The sequence below is a fragment of the Podarcis cretensis genome (genome assembly GCF_951804945.1).
Source record: "Podarcis cretensis genome assembly, chromosome: 1".
Classification (NCBI taxonomy): Eukaryota; Metazoa; Chordata; class Lepidosauria; order Squamata; family Lacertidae; genus Podarcis; species Podarcis cretensis.
The window spans coordinates 70,629,687-70,646,378 of record NC_137170.1 but is presented as its reverse complement, the minus strand read 5'-3'; the positions used below and the strand labels follow the sequence as shown (position 1 = coordinate 70,646,378).

The 16,692-nt window shown below is 42.6% G+C and overlaps 1 protein-coding gene across 4 annotated transcripts in view; it reads left to right on the top strand.

Annotated features, from left to right (window-relative positions):
• Nucleotides 1–725: 725 nt before the first annotated feature.
• AMPD3 (adenosine monophosphate deaminase 3) overlaps nucleotides 726–16,692 on the top strand; it is a 32,414-nt gene continuing 16,447 nt past the window's right edge. Inside the window, exons 1-6 of one of the 4 annotated variants that reach the window (XM_079966060.1) lie at nucleotides 726–905; nucleotides 7,279–7,504; nucleotides 7,659–7,854; nucleotides 9,962–10,127; nucleotides 11,300–11,519; nucleotides 12,179–12,308. In XM_079966060.1, the coding sequence (XP_079822186.1) occupies nucleotides 833–905; nucleotides 7,279–7,504; nucleotides 7,659–7,854; nucleotides 9,962–10,127; nucleotides 11,300–11,519; nucleotides 12,179–12,308 (1,011 nt within the window). In that variant the 5' untranslated portion in view covers nucleotides 726–832. The other 3 variants (XM_079966061.1, XM_079966062.1, XM_079966059.1) reach the window with 3 other exon arrangements.

Below are 16,692 nucleotides of genomic sequence, written 5' to 3'. Positions count from 1 at the left end.
ATGATAACGTTTATTACGACGCTAACACAGCATTGTGCGGAAGGATGCGGTCAAACCACCTTCCTGCGGCAATAGGAAGCCTTTCTCTGGACGCGAGCCAGAGCCATCGCTTTCGCGTTGCCTTTGCCCGCAGCGCGCTTCAGCTCCCGTCCAGATATGTGGACGGTGACTCAGAAGCAGCAAGTCCCACAGAGTTTACTTTGCAAGTCCTGTTGGCCTCAAAGGGTCTTCAGAGCAGATCCCGACAGAATTGCACTGTTATTTGCTCCTCCATAAACGTGCACACGATTGCCGCCTCAGGGCTAGGGTGGCCCCGAAGCAAAAGACGAAAAAAGGCTCCTGCACCTTTAACAGACGCGCAGACTTTTTTGCCGAAGAAGTTTCTTTTTCGCCACAACTGATTAAAGGCGCAGGAACCTATTTCGCCTTCGCACGTCGCAACTTGGCGCTTGAATTCAAAGAAAGTGACGCGCGTCAGGCTTCCTTGAATTCAATGGTCAGGCAAGCGACGCCACACGCTCCCATGTTGACGCTCCGCGTTGGTTATCTGCCCGCAAACAGCGAGAGCGTCTGGGCCGAGGAATCTCTTTTCCTCTGGCTGCGAGACTTTCGGTGTCTGCAGCCGTGCGAGGCGCTGATAAGCGGGGCGCTCGGGAGACAGGCGCCCTCTCGGCGCAACCTCGGGGAGACACACGCTACTACTGCAGCCTCGGCCGGGAAGGGCAGCTTCCCCCAAGGCGTGCCTGCGCGGCCTGGCGCCCTCTCTCCACCAGAGGGACTGAGCCGGCGGCGCTTGGTAACCTGATCCCTCCTCTTCCTTGGGAGAAGTTTCATGCTGGCGCTGGAGAGGCTCGAGGAGGAGCTGCCACTCCTGTTGCTGCCGCGAGAGCGAGGCGTGGAGAAAGGTGGGTGCCCGGGAATTGGCTACCGCTCGACATTTTCCTGATAGACCATCCCGCCAAGGACACCCGACTGAGGTAGATTCGGCGCAGCTACGCCTTGTGTGTCTGTAAATTGCGTGTCCGCGCGCTCTCGCTCGCTCGCTCGCTCTCCCGTTGCCACTCAGTGCGCAGGGCAAAATAGGACGACGGAGAGGAGTTTCAGCGCCGGGTGAGCATCTCGGGTGAAGCAGCTCCGAGAGGCGCGGGAAGAGAAAATGGGGCGCCCCCCGGGAGGGGGGGGGATGCGAAGCGGAGAGGAGACGAGGCAGCCCGTCCTGCGCCTCCGCGGGAAAGGCGAGCGCTAGCGGGGAGCAGATGGCGCCTGCTCTCGCCTCGCCAAGGATGGGGCCGCCTTTGCCAGGCAGGAAGCAAAACGTTTCGCCCCCGTCAGGTTGAAGCCTGACTCCTCTTCCCACCCCCCACCCTCGCCGCCCAGTCCTTCCCGGGCTGGGGAGATGACCCCCATCCCAGAACCGGGGCGGGCGGAGCGGGCAGCGGGCATCGCGCGGCCGGCCTCACTGCCTGGCTGTGCTCACTGCGGGAGCTGCAGAGCGCAGCGGGAGTGCGGCAGCAGCAGCAGCAGCAGCTGGCTCCGGCGGCTCCTCCCTCTTCTGCTTTCTCCTCCGGCCAGCCGGCGACTGACTCCTGTCCGCTCTGGCTGGGGGAAAGAAGGCTCCTTGCCTGCCGCCCGCGCCGGCGAGGCTCGGCGAACGTCTGCCATGACTTTCCCCGGGGCGCTAGGTAAGTGGCGGCTGCTTTCCAAGCAGGAAGTGAACGGGGCGGGCATGCAAGAGCTGACCTTGCCGGAAGAAGCTGGGCTGGCACCTGCAGCAGACCTGCTCGGCCGGGGAGAGCAGCCTGTATCCTTGGCTCCCATCACTAGGAGGGAGACCCGTCGCCTTCCCTCCTAGCTCCATCGGTTCCACGTCCTCCCTGCTTTCTTCGCCACAGCAGAATAAGACTCATTTTCATGGCATGCGCTCATGAAATATTCAGGATCCCCCATAGCTGGGTTCCTGAATCAATCTTCTGAAAGAGGAAGAGCGAGAACAGTTCCTGAAGAGGTTGATTGAGGACAAGTTATTTACTTATCCTGCCCCCCCCCCGCAAAAAAAAAAATCCCGAACAGAAACATTACGGTATACTAATACTTCATTTTTATTTTTAAAAGACCCATTCTGGAAACTTCAGGTTAATGCACTGACTCATTTAGTTCCCACGGTTTCCAGTTGTAGCTTTGGTCTTATTCATCTTGTTGCTCTGCTTCTCCCCTCCCAAAACAGAGCAAGCCATTTTTGGATTTGGAAATCATAGTAAGTTTCTGGATTTTGCTAGTTTGGTAAGAGCACATAAACTGATGTGCAGGGACATCACCTTAGCCTAGTTCGCTCCTTGATTCTTGAGTACTGCAGAGAGCTAGCCTTGCATGTTTAATTTATTGTATATCGCCTAGAGAATTTATATGGCGAGGCAACTAATAAATGTCAAAAATAAATAAGTGTTCACTGAATTCAAATAATAAATTAATAAATGTATTTAATACCTGCCCTTCATACTAAGATGCCAGGGCAGGTCACTACAATTTAAAATGCAGCCTTCCAAACAGTTTGAAATAAATTACAATTACAAGAATAGGGTGGGTCTTAAAAAAGTACACTGCAAGTGTCAAAGGCCAGGGTTAAGAGACTGCATAGTGAAGGTGTCAGGCACTCCTCTGGGGATAGAGTTCCACAGTTTATGGGATGGCTCAGAGAACACCCTCACCTGGATCACACACACCACCTCTCTAAGGGTGCTGGAAGTACCAAGAGGGAACTCTCTGCTGATCTTAATACCCAAGAGGTTATGTAGGGAAGGATGTGGTCTTTCAGTTATTTGGGGTCTAAGTCTTTAGGGCTTTAAACATTTAATGAGCATCTGTGCCCAGAAACAAACTGGCAACCAATTCAGCTGTTTTAGAACAGGGATTTAGATGAGATACTAATGGAACCCAAGGCTGTAATCCAGCTGCTGCATTTTAGAACATTTGAAGTTTCTGAGTCATCTTGAAGAGCAGCCCCACACTGAGCACACCACCATAGTGCAGCCTGGAAGTTACCAGAGCATGGAGTACAGTAGCCAAAGAATTTTTGTCCAGAAAGAGCCATAGCTGCCAAACTGTAGCTGTAGCTGAAAAAAATGTACTCCTAGTCACACCTTCCAGAAGTGTGCAAGCCCATCCAGAACAGTCAGTCCACCCCCCCACCCCCCCGCATCCTGGACTTGAGAACTCAGGACATGAAACACATCTGTCTTTTCAGGATTCAAGTTTAGTTAATTGGTCCACATCCAGCCCACTGCTGCCCACAAGAACTGGTCTTAACACCTTAACTGCCTCTCCCAATTCTGATGGAACAGAGTGAGTGAGAGCTGGGTCTTGTCTGCATAATGATGATACCTCACTCCAGATATCCTGATAGTATATCCCAGGTGCTTTGTATAGGTATTAAATAGCAGGAGGACAAGATGGAACCCCTCCCAGGTCTCACAACTCTGTCTGAATCTGTGCAATTCTGCCCCTCTAGTGTCTCAGTGCTGTTACAGCAGACCTCCAAATGTGTCAGAGTGCTAGTCTCTTGGCCAGATAACAAAAGCCCATTCACCGCTTGGAAAAGCTCAGCTACATAGCTACTTGTTGATGCACTGGCGGCAGAGAAGTAAAGTGTTTTTTTGCCACTGCTATGAGGAAACTAGTGTTTGTTCAGAGTTGGGTTAGGATTTGCATCACCTGCACTCTTACCTACCAACACTGCTTCATTTCATGCTGGTTACTAGAATACCAAGGCAACCTAAGTGCTCCACAGAAATGGTGAGGGCACCCAGGAATGGTTGTGTCAATGGCTCTATGCATTTCACCATTCCATAGTGAGATGAGAGCCTCATTAGGAGTACCAGCCATGTCAGCTGGAAAATCCCCCCAAGTATTCAGGTTTCCATAAATCTCCAAGGGTGGGGAATCTCACACCTTGCAGAGTGGAGTAGCTGGGTTCAGCTTTAGCAATGGTAAGAGGACATGGGTTTCTTTATCCCTACTTTCTTGCTTAAAGGAATGCAGGCTGAGACCTTGGATGGATAGTGGCAAAATAAATATTTAATTTAGTCTACAGCAGGGGTAGGGAATCTGTGGTCCTCCAGATGTTGGATTCCAGCTCCCATCAAACCCAGCCAGATGGGCTGATGGTCAGGGATGATGGGTGTTGTCCCACAGGTTGCCCATTTTGAAAAGTCTTCCTGGGACACTCAAGACCTTTGGTCTGAGCAATAAAAGACACCACCTGTGTTACAAGACTTGATTGTTCTTGGTGGATAGTTATAGACCTGGACTTAGACCTTGTACAATATGTTGGTTACAATAGACTTAACAGAAAAGCCAGTTAGAAACCTTGTTGCAGAGACCAAAAAATGGGGAGGAAGGGAAGGGAAACATCCTGTGCAGTACAAAGAAATGGGAATGTTGAAATACTTTGGCACCTTATTTATTAGCAATCACTAGAATATATCAACATGTAATGTTTGAAATTGTTCTTAGACTGAAAATAAATCATTTCCCAAGCAGCCATCACAGCTAGTAGCTATTAATAGAAGATTGTTTCCCATTTAATAACAAGCTCAGATGCCAACAGTTGGAAAGTGGAGTCATGCATGTAGGAATAGCATCACATAAAGACTGTTCCAAGTTACACAACTTTTGGGAATGATTTTGTTTTCAGGATAAATGTTTTCTTCCTCGTAATCAAAGCAACGCTGATTGCCTGGGCAAGGCTCCTAATAATGCTAAGCCCTTTAAAACCCTTTGATTTCAACAGGAGATATTTCAACACATGCTTTAACACTTTCACTGAAATTAATAGGACTTTAAAGTGGTTAGAGTTCAGCCATGCCTTTGGCTTTGAAACCTGGGATAAATTTAGAATTCAATGCCCAGACCTACATTTCCACACAGGGTTTTTAAAAATAGTTTATTGGTTCATGAACAATTTTAGCAGGTGTTAATAGAAACTTTGGCTTCATGTAGTAACTGACAAGTACAAGGAATTTCAGATGCATTAAAAAAATTGAAACTAAATATTGCAAGGTTATATTCCAGAGTAAATATTATATAGCTTATTTAAGAAGAATGGTTGATAAAAAATGGACTTTAAAAAGGAATGTTAAGGAGTTTTCTTTGTTACTTAAATTAAAGCTATTCATGAATGAAGGTTGTTTTGGTTTATATAGAGAATGCAGGAAATATCTTATGGGGGAGGGAAAGCGTTTTAAAATTACTATTAATGCTGATCTTTCTCTTTCCCCACATAGAGTTTAAAGACAGAATATAATCTTAGAGATTCAGTTTAAACACTCTTCCTCTTATAAATACAAATTATTCCATTGCAAAATTGCTTGACATTTATGATAGAAAAATGGTATGAATTAGAATGATGAATATTTGCTATCATTTGAAACTTTCAACTGTTTGGCTGTGAAAGAATGCTAGGAGGGCACTTGAAATAATAAATAAACAATTTATTATTTATATTTTGCTCTTTTACAGTCACAACCAGAGTGGCTAGCTGCATATATAAAATTCAACCATAAAATACAACTAAGTTGGTTTTCCTTAAATCAAACACAGATTTTAAAACACAAGATACAATTCAGACTGAAACTCAGGCAGTAACAAAATTAAATAGGACTTCAAAAGATTAAAGACCTGGAGTGAAAGAGATGCTTTCAAATTCTGTTAAATGATGTCTGTACTGGGGGGGCTGATGCAGCTCAGTTGAAATAATGTCCCAGAGCTGTATTGGCACAATTTAAATGGTACTGTTTCTCATGCTGTCTCATGATGACACGGAAGTGGTACCTCTGAAGCTGATGCCAAGGGCCAGGTAGCTCATAAATGGAATTCAGTGGTCCTTAATACAATCTTAAGACAATCTGGTTGTAGACCAGGGTGGCCCTATTTTTAATACCAAGTGGATCACAAGACTACTTTGACACAGAACCCATGCCACACCCTGCCTTGTCACCCAAGCGAGGAGCTGGGTTTTGGTAAGGAGGCTTGAGGCTCTGGCAGGTTCCTAGAGCTCTACCACCTTCTTCACAAAGCTGTTCTAAGTCCTAAGCACAGAGGTGCACAATACAAGGAAAGATGAATCGGCATTAATCCTTAAACCTGTTGAAATCAGTGCAATTACTCATGTCTGATCAAGGATAAATCTAGTTAAGTTCAATGGGGCGGGCTTCCAGGTAGGTGTAATCCTATGCCACTTACTTGGGGGTAAGCCCTACTGAACTCAGACTTATTTCTGACATATATAAGGTTTGCATCGCTGCATGCCACATACGGCCGATAGTAGATGCAATTTAACGTTGACCTGTCCAGTTGAGCTTCATTTATTTCAATAGGACTGAGATGTGCCTAATACATGCTGGATTGCATTCATTATTTCTAAGTTTTACTAGTTTCTGGTGGATATTGCACCAATTCACACAGCCAAATGGTTGAGAAAATACTGTGCATCTAAATTCAATACAGCATAAGTCAAAGCAATCACTGCTCGCCCCAAAGCTACAGTGCCCTCCCAGAGCTGCTAAAAGTGAGTTGAGTGGTGCTGTGGTAATTGTGGATGGAGTTGTGAGATGGGTGCTTAATGAAGGAATCATTCAACCACTTCATCACACATTGTACTTCGTATAAATAAGCTAAATTTGTGTTCTTTGTTTAGTCAGCCCAATTCATGAAAATTGACTTGTGCTTCAGTAACTGCCACAATCTAAAACTGTGCTGTCTTGTTTTATGTGCCCAGTGAGTCTTCTATTTTCCTGCGTTGACAGCAGCCTGCCACACAGTTTGAAATGCCTATTTTGTAACTCTGGGAAGTTTCAAATGTGATTTCTAGGGCTGATATTTGGAAAGAGAGAGAAACGCACAGTGCTTTACACTTGCACACAGCTAATGAGGCTTATTTTAAAAAATGCATTCAAAATGTTTAGGATTGGAGTATAGTGACAATAGGCATCAGAATCAAAACTAGAAAATTTGAAATACATCATGCAGGAGTGAGTAGAGCATTTCTTCATCTGATTTTGAAAATTTTTGTTGAGTAGTCCTAAGCTCCAAAACTGGTATTGCCATATAAGAAAATTCTTGCTCTGGTGACTGTTAAAAGAACATAGTGTTCACTGTAAATCATTACAGTGGTGTAAAATTTCACAAATTTTAAATTACTCTAGGATTAACTAAAAGACAGTGATTTATTTTTGATAACTAACTGTAACATGTAGCCTATAATTGCATATTTTCCCCCCTTAGCTGAGATGCCCAGACAGTTCCCAAAGCTAAACCTCTCTGAGGTTGATGAGTCGGTGCGGCTTCTAGCCGAAAAGGTTTTTGCCAAAGTTCTTCGAGAAGAAGACAGCAAAGATGCCTTGTCACTATTCACCGTGCCTGAGGATTGCCCTATTGGGCAACAAGAGGCGAAAGAAAGAGAGCTGCAGAAGGAGATGGCAGAGCAACAGTCATTGGAAACAGCGAAAAGGTTTGTTCAAAGACAATGCAGAAGTAACTTAAAGTCTTTAGTTAATATGCATAATGGCAGGACATTTTTGAAGTAAAATTTAACCATAAAGCTGATTTTGTTGATCTCGAGATGTGTCTTACTCACTTACGTGTTGTTTACCATTGAAACTTAGGAAGAAAAGTTTCAAGATGATTCGGTCCCAGTCCTTGTCGCTGCAAATTCCACCACAAGAAGTGAGAGCTCTGTCGGACACCCCAGTTGTGTCTCCTCCTACTCCAGTGCTTCCAGGTTCTTTGCAACCCACCCAAAGGATGTATGATGTACCAGAATTTCAAAGAGTTACAATTAGTGGGGATTACTGTGCTGGGGTAAGGAATCAGTCAATTTTTCCTGTTTTAGAGAGAGAGAAAAGGGAAAAAAATGTTAACTGTTGTATGCTTGTGTAATGTGAAATTAAATTGTTCTTTTATAAAGCTTATATTTGCCTAGTTACTCTAGAGATTGTATCCCAGGGCTAGAGAACCTCTAGCCTGCCAACCCCCTATTCTTTGGCACCTGTAAAGCCATTTTGATGAAGCCATGCTCACCTGACCTCCACCTGTCGTCCGTTGTGGGGCAGGTAAACCTGGCTCTGCTGAAAGGGTTTTGAAGGCACAACTGATGGGCAGTGCCTGCAGAGGGCTTTGCAGGCACTGCCAACCAGATGATCATTGGGTCTTTCATACAGATGTGAAGGCCCAGAAACCAACATTTTCCTTCAATTCTCTTACCTCCCCATTCTTTTTCTGGGACTTCACATCTCTGGTCTTGCAGAGCACTTTGCAGTGGGCTTTGCAAAGCACTCAGACTGGTTTCAGAATGTGCAGGCAAAAAGAGGATCTCCTGGCAGCATTGTGATCTCAGGTGACTGACAAATAGTCACCCAACTCACCTGTCAGATTTGGCCCACAGGTGGTAGGGAAGATAGCAGTCTTGCTGGTTGGTCAAATTCAGTTCCCCACCCTTCTCTGTTCAGTAGACATGTAACACTTGTCTTGTCAATTAACAAAAACACAATACAGTATTACCACCTGGCTTTGGAATACAGATACAAGTTATTACCTGTGTCGGATGTAAGATAAAAAATGACCTGCACAGGGATCAGAGGAGGCCTTTATTCTCTCATCCTCTTTTCCTCCTGGCCTTCAGTTAGGGGCACAAATAGCTGAGCAGATTATAACATGCCCAAATAATTACCTGGAATAGGAGGTCCATGCATACCTCCCAGGGTGACTTCCATATTCCATTTGTGCAGGTAGGCAGTTTCTTCTTGGTGTATATGTAGCCGGTGCACATGTGAAGCAGCACTTGGCTCTCCAACTTCAGATAATGATCAAACATGTTGACATGAACATGTATTGCTACCTGGCAGAGAGCTGAGGTAAAGGGGTTCTCTTATCCCAAGTGAGATCTCTTCCAGCAAGTGTTGTACATCCTGTCTGATCACATTGCTATCATTTCCAAAACTACTATATACAGGTAACTCACATCTTACGCGAGGGTTTCAGGGGGCCACAAATAAATGCAAAAACACATAAAGCAAGGAACCCATGGAACTGCCTACCCAACCCGCTGCAAGGTGGAGGAGGGCTGCTCACCTGGCTTTGGGAAGACAGCGCGAAGGCTCTGGGATGCTACCAGAGCATGCTTGCTCTGCCTTCCTGAAGTCGAGTAAGCCTGTGCTTGTAGCTATGTGTGAGTGGGTTTTGCCCACTCTCCATTTATTTATTCCCATCAACCCCCTCCATTCATAGCTGCAAATATGTAGGTAAAAGAAGCGTAAGATGCGAGTTACGTATATATCCAGGGTGCTGGTAACCTGGGTTAATGTACATACTTTCTTAAAAGCTTCAAGATGCAGCTAAAGTTCACCCTTACATTACTGATCTATGTAGGGAAGTATTAAGACACAGGTGGAACTGTGCATGAAGTATTTACATGTTATCATAAGAAGCCTTTTGCTTCATCTGGAGGTAAATGCATGAAGAATTTTGATTGACAATATAGGGTAGATTTGACTGTTTCTATAATGGTTTGGTTCACTGGTCTGCCTAGATGAAATCCTAATGACATTTGTAGGCTATATTGAAATCTCTAGGTTTTAATGCCTGTCACTGAGATGGTAAATATTGAACAATTTTACTTCACGATACAAGTGGAGGCTGCCACAATTGAATGCTTATCCAAATACAGATTTTCTTTAACATAGTTAATAAGATTTCAGATTTCCATGTTGTACTAGTTTTCTGTGGGTAGAGAATTCTTGTGTATAGAGGAACACCAACTTACAATCTACAGTGGTACGACCAACACATTGATTTATTGCTTCAGTGAGAAGTAGGCCTAGCTGTCAAGAAAATGTGTTTCGGATTAGTGTTTACAGTAGCATTAAAAACCCCCAACTCTAGTGGTTAATTGTATAATTTCTCCCTTCAGGTTACTGTTGATGATTATGAGCAGGCTGCCAAGAATTTGGCAAAAGCTCTCCTTATTAGAGAAAAGTATTGTCGCCTTGCTTACCATCGCTTTCCAAGGACAACGGCCCAATATTTATGCAGTATGAGAAATGAACAATGGAAAGATGAAGATGAAGTGCTTCCAGGTAAATTAGCTGCAGGTTTTTTTAAAGGTTTTGGTGCATGAAAACCTAAGAGATGATTAACTTTTACTGTTCTTAATATGCCCACTTGATCAATATTACTTCCAGCCTTGCATTAGGTTTTACTCTAATAAATGTGTTGCCATTTTGTTCTTAAAGAGTAAATAATCACATAAAGATATAGGGACAGTGCAGTTCTGTGCAATATATTCACTGCTGCTCAGAAAAATGCTGGTCAAGTCCATACACTATGCTTGGTGGCAAATTAGCAATGCACTTTCAATATTTAATTGGAGGTTCAGCAACCATCACTCCAATAGGAAACATTGTTAGTTGAACTAATCACCCACAGCATTATACAAGTAAGTCAGTTCCTCTTGCAGCTTTGCTAGATGGGGTTTTCCCCAACCCTTGTTTTTGAGGAATGGTGAAAGTGGGGATTAGCTTGTAACCCAGTTCAGATATGAACAGGGATTTGCACATCCAGCTTTCATGTTTAGCATGCTCTGGCCTTCTTGAACATATTGGCCTCAGACCTATGCAACTGTGCAAATTTTGACCACAAAAATTCTTCCCTCTCAGCAGTGCAAACATTAAACCATGGGTGGACAATTTGTGGCCCCCCAGATGTTGTTGAATTTCAACTTCCATCAGCCCCAGCCAGTATGGCCAATGGTTACTGTAGGTGTAGTCTGGCAATATTTGGAGGGGTCACTAGTTGTATGCCCTATACTTAAGACTGCAGAGATTTTACAGAGCATATTTTGATTTGCATCCCAGTTCAAAATGTTTATGTTGGTGTATCAGCCCCATGTATAATGTCACCTTTTTCATACTTTGCTTGAATAGCTTTCATATAACACATTCTGAACTTCTGGATTTTGGGCCATGGATGCAGTTTGGTCCATGGTAAAGAACATTACCATAAATATCAAATATCACTGAAATAAATGGTTAAGCATGAGTTGGGTTTCACTCCATGTTTTGGGGCTGATAGGTACCATAGTACCATGTTGCATAGAGTTAAGATGACAGTCATGTGATAGTAGATATCCTATATAGCACTTCATGATTTTCATGTCTATTACTGCTTTTTTTTGTTGGAATATTGTGAATAGAAACAATACTGTATTTTGAATGATGACAGAAATTTATTGATTCGGACATTTTTATAGATTTTCATCCACCCCCAAAAGACCTGCAGGACCTTTACAATCTTGATGATTCTCCAGGGAATCTGGATTATGTTGTAAAGATGAAGGCAGGCATTTTCTTCGTTTATGAGAACAAAGAAATGATGGAAGCTGATGAGCCGTGGAACTTGCCTTATCCTGATCTTCAGACTTACACCCTTGACCTCAGTCATGTGCTGGCTCTCATTGCAGATGGCCCAACGTATGGCTTTGTTTAACTTTGAGAATTCCCTAATGCTAGCCTATTGTATGCTTCAACAGTTGCGTTGCTGCTATGAGTGTCAAACCTATTATGTTAAATGATGTTCTGGGATGTACAGTGTTAACCGGGGGGGGGGGGACGGACCTCAGACCCAGGGGTAATCTGTGATCTTCCAGAACTCTCTGTCTGGTCCTTGGACTTGTCTCCAGGCCACACCCACTTCCCAGCTACAGTCCTTCTCCTGAGGTCATGCCTTTCTCTAGCCTGACTTTGCATATTCCTTGAGTGTTTTTTGTTGTTTGAAAGGTGCCCTTGATCTCTGATATTGACTTTTGGTTGTCTGTGTGAAGGACAAAGAAAGAGGGTCTCACTTTAGTAAATGTGTTTAGGATTGCAGCGGTGAGGTAGTATTAATAGTCTGAATCTCTCAAATGTGGGATTGGAACAGGGTTGATCAGTGGCAGTGCTTGGCCTACGGCTCCTTTAAGGAGAAGAAAAAGTTGCATTTCTAATTCTTAAGTGGATATCTGATTCCTGCATTGCAGGGGGTTGAACTAGGTGACTCTTTGGGTCCCTTTCCAATTCTATGATTATTTAAGTAAAAGCATTCTAATTTGCTGTCGGACCATACTTAAGGTACGGTGTTTCCTTTTCCGCAGAAAAACATACTGCCATAAGCGGCTTAACTTTCTAGGATCTAAGTTTGGTTTACATGAGATGTTAAATGAAATGTCTGAACTTAAAGAACTCAAGAGTAATCCTCATCGGGATTTTTACAATGTGAGAAAGGTAAGTACGAAAAAGATTGGTCTGTGATTTATTCTAATCAGTGCCACTTTTTAGAAGCATATGATGTTAAGTTGAATTAAATATTATGGAAAACATTATTTCATCTTGCGGCAGTATGATTCATAATCGTATGATATGAGTAAGGAACAGCAATAAAATGTTGCAAGAAATAGCCAAAGCAGAGAAGGTTGAGCTGCTTGGTCAAAGGATGAGATACAAAAATAATCAAAATCTGAATTGCTGACTTTGAGAAAAGAAAGAATGTATAAATGAAATAGGGGATGGGAGAACCAGTTTGGAACGATAGTGCTACTAAAAGAAAATCCTATGCCTATTGGATTGTCTGCCTTTAAAAATAGTTCAGAGAAACCACCTTCAATGTCAGATGACATGGTGTGCTATTACATGGATTTTGACAGTCAACAGCCTAAGAATGTCTGGCAAAAAGATTGCATGTTCTTAGTAGGGGCATAATGACCTTCCTTAGGCAAGGATGGCATAAACATTACCCTCATAGAATTAACTCTGCCTTCTTCCGGCTTGTTAAGGGCTTGCTGTGAACTAAGAATCTCAACAGCCAGAAGTGTTGCTTAATTATTGCCATATAACATGTCTTGGCTGTGAATGGGTGGCAGCTTTGCCGAGAATTGAAAGCAGCACAGTAGAGATGAAGTAGTATATGTCTGGTTTTGCAGGGCTTTTTTGTTTTAATCTTAGCCATTATTAATACAAAGATTTAATACTTCAACACTTTCTGTAGATAATGCAACCACACTCCTCTCCAGACTTTATATAGTCCAGGCTAGGCACAATGTGAGTTCCTAAAAACAGCAGCTGAATTCTGCTATTAGTAAGTCATAAATTAAGACTTTAATTTTTATTGTTTTATTCTATTGATGCACTGGACTCATAAGTTTGTGAATGTATAGTATGAGTAAGGGTTTGTGTGGGCCTTCAAAATATGTGCTAGTTTAAAGGGATGTATTCTCACTAAGAATAAAATGTTTCCTGCTATCTAGCTGGCACAGATCCCTCAACCAAAAAATTATTCATTTGCATGCCCTTTTCTGATCTACAGGGCGTAACTCCACAAGGTTGATGAAGTTGGTTAGAAAAATAATTTTAGAGAAGAAAGAAACACTGAAAAGTAAAGGAAAACTTAGTCTTCCAGGCCCTTAAGAGCTGTTCTTTTCATGGCGGTGTGCATAAATTAATACTTTTATTAGATGACACTGTGGTGAAACTATGGAGAATGTTGAATAGTGCATATGCATTAGTTTATACAGCCCTGTGTTAATGTAAACACAGAAAAATATATTTATGTACAGCATTTTGTGATATAATGAACTTTTTTTTTTTTTACAGTGCAGAGTCAGTATATAGTTATATTGCTTCTGTTCTCTGGTTTCAAAATAGGTTGTGTAAGAAAAGAAGTCATTCCTGGAAAGTGTGATTAAGGCAGTAAACAGAACAGGTTGAAGCTTTTCCAAGTGAACTGCCAATGTCCCCAGATTCATTGGAAGTACTTATTCAATTATTTATTTACAGTAAAGTCTTTTGCAAAAACAACACACACTATGACAACCCCCTCCAAAAGCAAAAAAAGAGACCCTTAGAGGAAATCAGTGTTGTGCTCTTCTAATTGTTCAATGAGTGCAAGCATTTTGGCTTGCCATCTGGAATGATTGCCCCTGTCCTCCTCCTCAGGTCTTAAGAGAACCCTAGAGGAATAACAGGGGAGGGGGGGACAAAATAGGGGGGAAACATCCAACTTACAACTACGCTCCACCTTTACAACATGTGTGCTACTGACTCTCAAACTTCGGGATTGTCGGAATAATATGCAACAAAAATTTAATCAATTTGCATCATGCAACTCAAATTGGGTTCACTAGACCCAGAATTTTAAAACAATGTGGACTAAAGTCACTTCTGGGGCCCCTTCAGGATTAGGGGCGCCAAAGCTCAAGATTCATTAGTTTCATAGTAAATCCACACCGGCAACACCCCTCATTCCTGGGACAGAGGGGTGTCACAGTACAGAGCAACTGGAGGGGCACAAGTTCCCAACTCTTGTTTTAAAAAAATTGAAGCTGAAGCCATTTTAAGCTTTCAAGATCCAAAGTTTTGTAAACTGCTTCTGCTATTAGGCTAATATCTTATGATGTCCCAAGGTGGAAAAACTAGTAGTGTTTATAGTGAGAGGCTATGAAAGGAAAGTGCTGGAGAGACATAGATCATAATTCTGAACGGGGTGACCAAGACCCTTCTGTCGATGTAATTATCACTGATCTAAATATGGAATATTTATCTATCTTGGTGACAGGTTTAATAGAGACGTGTCCATAAGAGTATCAAATGACACCTGTGTCATTGAAATGTTGGAAGGTGTCAAAATCGTTCAGTGTGCTTGAAAGCTTAGCTTGGGTTGGAAGATGTAAAGTGCTTGTTTATAAGATTGTCCTGTAGGTAGATTGCTGGAAACCACAGGGAAGGAGATTGCTGTTGCCCTCAGTTCCTGCTTGTGTGCTTCCCACAGGCATCTAGCCAGCCACTGTGAGAACAGGATGCTGGCCTAGAAGAGGGTGGGGAGGAAAAGGTGGATGGAGATGATTATGAGGAAAAGAATAAGATGGCAGCAAAAATATATTAGTGTGATGCACCTCTGTTTCAGTTGCTTGCAGCATACCCTCCAGCATGTTGAATCCCAAAACTGGGATGTGCCTCTTCCTGTTTGTGCTCCCTTGCGAGTCATGTGAACCACACAAGATCACAGAGCCTTAAAGATGAGCATTTTTCAGGGCTGTGCTCTCATGGTGCCCAAAAACGTGCATTTGGGGGCACCTCACTTTTTTCAAGGTGAGATCTCGCCTGCGAAATCACGTGAACAAATATATATGTACCTCTGTAGTAACTTTGCTAGGGTGTGCAGGAAGGAATATATATAAATATCTTGGGATCTTGAATTAGACAATAGTCTGAAAAATATAGAAAGGCAGGATAAATTTTATTTAGTAAAAATTGTTTTAATAAATAAATACATTTCTGTTAAGAGGAAATGTTATCTGAGGACAGGTTCAGATAACTCTAATGGACTTAAGATGACTGTGGCAGGCAAAAAATAATTGGCCACACAGCCTTCCAGATCTTGTAAGGGTATAGTTCAGGTATATATTGTTTTTCTGCCTAAAAATTATACCCTTAGCTCAGACTTCATCCTCCTCTAATAACATTAAATGTGCCAAAGTAAACTTACGGTAATTTTGCATGTTTAATGGCTGCACAATTTTGAATGAACAGTGATTTTGTGATTAAATATCCTTCTTGTGTTAGTAGATGTTTTAAGCATCTGTTTTAATACAGCTGTTGATGAAACTCTCTAGGTTTTAGTGGAAGTTGTTACAAAGCACATTTAATGGAAAATTAAAGACTAAATCCAGTTATGAATTATGTACAATGATCATAAGAACAAAGGTTAATGGCATGTAGCCTGACTCTGCTTTTTATGGAAACTGATTTGCAAAGCTGATTTTAAATTATGATGGTGAATAATAAGTGTGCGCTAATGAACTGCCTGTTTATAGAATGCTAATCAGTTTCATGGCATTTACTACCTTCTGAAAACTCCAGGAGCTTCAAAAACTGGTTTTAAGCTCAAGAGTACATTATGACCTTTAGATAACATGCTGCTCTGGTGGCTTAACATTTTATTAGGTACACTTGTGGAGATGGTGATGCAGTAATGAGATCCCATTGGAAAAGTAGTGTTCTAAGAAAATGGTAATAGCTAGGCATTTTCTTTTACTCAGAAGTAAGTTCCTTGTGTTTTGTGGGATTCCGTGGAAAAGCAGGAAATTTGTCAATAACATGGAACTTCTTTTTTGTGATATGTGATGGCTCATTCACACATGCAGTAAGTTTGGAATCAGCTCACAATTGTGGGACAGAAGTAGCTTACCATTGCTTCTGCTAGGACAAATTAATTTCCAGTGATCTTTCCTTCCTCATTGTATAAACCGGGTATGGGGACTCTTTGGCCCTGAAGATGTTGCTGAATTACAGCTCCCTTCATAGCAAATGTGGCCGATGGCCAGGGATTGTGCAAGTTGCAGTTCAGCAACATCTTCAGGGCCAAAGGATCTCCACATCTGGTACAGAATCATTAGTGTTGCCTTCTTGAATCTCTGCATTGAGGCCAGAACTGCAAAATGAGCTGCTGAATGTGAGGCATTTCCCCCCTCCTCAGGATAAACATCTTGCAGGTGTTATGAAGATTCTATTCCTTTTAATGGAACAAGTTTGGCTTGGGTTGGGGGGGGGGAATTATTAAATACAGTGGGACCTCTGGTTACGAACTTAATTCATTCCGGAGGTCCGTTCTTAA